We start from the raw sequence: 2,685 nt of genomic DNA, 5'->3' as shown, positions 1-2,685 counted from the left end.
CTGAAATGGGGGGGGGGGGGGGCTTGTGCTCGCTCAGCTGCAGCCCCCCTCCCCTGCCCACGGAAGACTCCCCCTCCCCTCCCCCACCGCACTGCAGGGCACCAACACCTGCTTTGATCAGGGCCAGCACTCTAGCTACAAGGCTCACCTGGGGGAAAAGAGGCCTCTCCTCCTTAACTTTCTTCACGCAGTCAGCCACCAGCCTCTTCATGGCTTTCGGGCAGTTCTTGTAGAGCTTGCTGAGATCCGGGGAGGCATAGCCCCGGCCCACCATGAAGATGATCTAGGGAACAGGATGTAACACCTCTAACCCTGCTGCTGCTTAGGCCTGACAGGAGGCCCAGGCTCCCACGAGTGAGCGAGCCAGTGCAGCCTCACCTGATCCCGGTTGTTGATGTGGGAGTAGGGAAGCTCCCCTGTCATCAGCTCGTACAACACGATGCCGTACGAGTAGACGTCAGACTGGAAGCTGAAGGGGTTGTTATCCTGCATTCGGATCACCTCTGGAGCCTACAGGGACAAAGCCATCAGTCACCCCGAGAGAGTTCCCCCAGCCATCCGGGGCCCAGGCCATCCCACTCGTAACCCCTAGACAGCTCTTCCCCAGCGGACTGCCGCCTCTCAAACAGGGGCCGAAGCAGCTCCGGAATCCTGGTCTCTGACCAGGGCCCGCACAGCTTGTGCCAGCTTGCTCAGTGCTGTCCACGCCCAGCTGCAGAATGGCTCGTCTCCCGTTCCTCATTCCTTAGACTGCCCCAGGCTGTCCAACTCTAGGGGTCACCTGGCCTTAGGGCATTTGCAGACAACCACGGAGCGGTGCTCTCGCCCTGCACTGCCCGTGGGAGCCCAGATTGCTCACCATCCACAGGACGGAGCCGGTAGGTTGTTCGACCTGCTGGGAACCACTCCACCGTGATTTTACTGTTGCCAAACCGAAATCTCCAATTTTCACCGTTAGGCCTTCATGGAGGAATATATCTCAAGGCCTGTTAAGGACTCTGACTTCACAGGGATGGTCAAGTTTACTCTGCAGAACTTCCCAAAGTCCTTGAGAGCACACTAGCCTCTCCCCTCATCCCAGACTTACCTGCACCGAATTTTCTAGGTTTCTGAAATTAGAACTATTTCTCAAGTATTTGAAATTCCCACTTGCAGGAAGCAGACAGAAGTTTCCCTGGGCTGCCCTGTCCCTTTCCCATGTCTAGGTGCGGTCTCTGGGCATGTGACCGTCCCACGTGATAGAGGTGCCTCAAACCAACACTGCACAGGCCATGTTTCTGGGTTGCTAAGAGGACGGCGTGCCTGCATTCTGTCCCCAAAGGATCAAATGAAATGTGAGTGTTAACAAAAAGAGCAAGTCCCTTACTGAATGTCGTCGTCACATTTCTCATCGGAATACGGAGCACGTGGTGACTTTGAAATTCAAACCACACTTGCTCCCTAACGGGTGCTCCTGTGACCTGCGGGTGCCAGGAGCTTATTCCCCAAACGTGTGGGAACTGCTTTCATGGTCAAGTTTGGCTGCCAGAAACACCCCATGTCTCACAGCTAACATAGGCCATGTCTCATGTTGTGACAACACAACCCCTACGCCTCTAGTTGGCCAAGAAGCCAAGAGCTGGGGAGGGTGGTGGACTTTACTGTTCAAAGTTATTCTCTGTAGCATGAAAAACACCTCTCTCCATGCTCCGTTCTATAAAAACACCTGGCAGAGACCACGGGTCTCCTCTAAAGAAACCGCCTCTGGATGTTGAAAACAGACAGCTGAATAATTTTGGCCATCTTGCAACTTTTAGCTCATAGCTGCTTTCTGACCAGATATACACTGTCCACCAACTAGAAATAAAATAAAGACAAAAGCCCAGTTAAATTTAGCAATAAACAGTATAATACTAGATTTTTTCAAGTTTAACCCAAACACGTATCTCAACTTGTGAGAATCTTTCCAGAGCAGACTTTCCCTCGGCATCACTCTGGGCACACCAAGGTACACCCTAACATTTCGTTTTTCGAAAGAAATTTCTTCCTGTCTTTTGCCTCTTTTTGTAATTAAAAAAAGAAAAAGAAAAAAGAAATCCCCTGCTCCAGGAGCCACTGGTGATCCAAAGGCTCCTGTTTCCCTACTTTAGAACTGAAGAGCTAGGGCTGGCATTGTGCCACAGCAGGTTAAAGCCCTGGCCTGCCACGCCAACATCCCATGTGGGTACTAGTTCAAGGCTCAGCTGCTCCACTTCCAATCCAGCTCTGTGCTGTGGCCTGAGAAAGCAGCGAAGGATGGCCCAAGTCCTTGGGGCTCTGCACCCACATAGGAAACCCAGAAGGAGCTCCCTGCTCCTGGCTTTGGATCAGCCCAGCTCTGGCTGTTACAGCAGATTTGGGGAGTGAACCCATGGATGGAAGACCTCTCTCTCTCTCTCTCTCTCTCTCCCTCCCTCTCTCTGTGTCTACTTCTCTCTGTAGCTCTGTGTTTCAGATAAATAAATCTCTAAAAACACAAACAAACAAAAACTGACACATCAAACTAAACCCAGCAACCAAAGGATACTGTTGGATTTCATGTCTCTGTGAATGATATTCTTTGCATGCAAGTAGCTGTGAAAGGAAAATAAATTTTTAAAAGCAGTTTGTGGGACGTGGGTAGAAAGCCATTTCTAACTGCAGCTTAAGAGGCAAAGCCACTGGAAA

The 2,685-nt window shown here is 51.3% G+C and overlaps 1 protein-coding gene across 21 annotated transcripts in view; it reads right to left on the bottom strand.

Annotated features, from left to right (window-relative positions):
- The window catches only part of RAF1 (Raf-1 proto-oncogene, serine/threonine kinase), a 91,962-nt gene that overhangs the window by 985 nt on the left and 88,292 nt on the right, over window positions 1-2,685 (bottom strand). For all 21 annotated transcript variants that reach the window (XM_089306629.1, XM_070051084.2, XM_089306636.1 and 18 more), the window contains 4 exons: window positions 2,546-2,592; window positions 860-978; window positions 379-510; window positions 149-283 (listed from right to left, as the gene is read on the bottom strand). In XM_089306629.1, coding sequence (XP_089162755.1) covers window positions 149-283; window positions 379-510; window positions 860-978; window positions 2,546-2,592 — 433 coding nt within the window. The remainder of the gene's footprint in view (window positions 1-148; window positions 284-378; window positions 511-859; window positions 979-2,545; window positions 2,593-2,685) is intronic.

Source organism: Oryctolagus cuniculus, chromosome 10, assembly GCF_051225735.1.
Source record: "Oryctolagus cuniculus isolate XC-2025 breed Fujian yellow rabbit chromosome 10, ASM5122573v1, whole genome shotgun sequence".
In the NCBI taxonomy this organism is placed as follows: Eukaryota; Metazoa; Chordata; class Mammalia; order Lagomorpha; family Leporidae; genus Oryctolagus; species Oryctolagus cuniculus.
The sequence above is the reverse complement of the archived record's forward strand: the minus strand, read 5'-3'. Positions and strand labels throughout refer to the sequence as shown.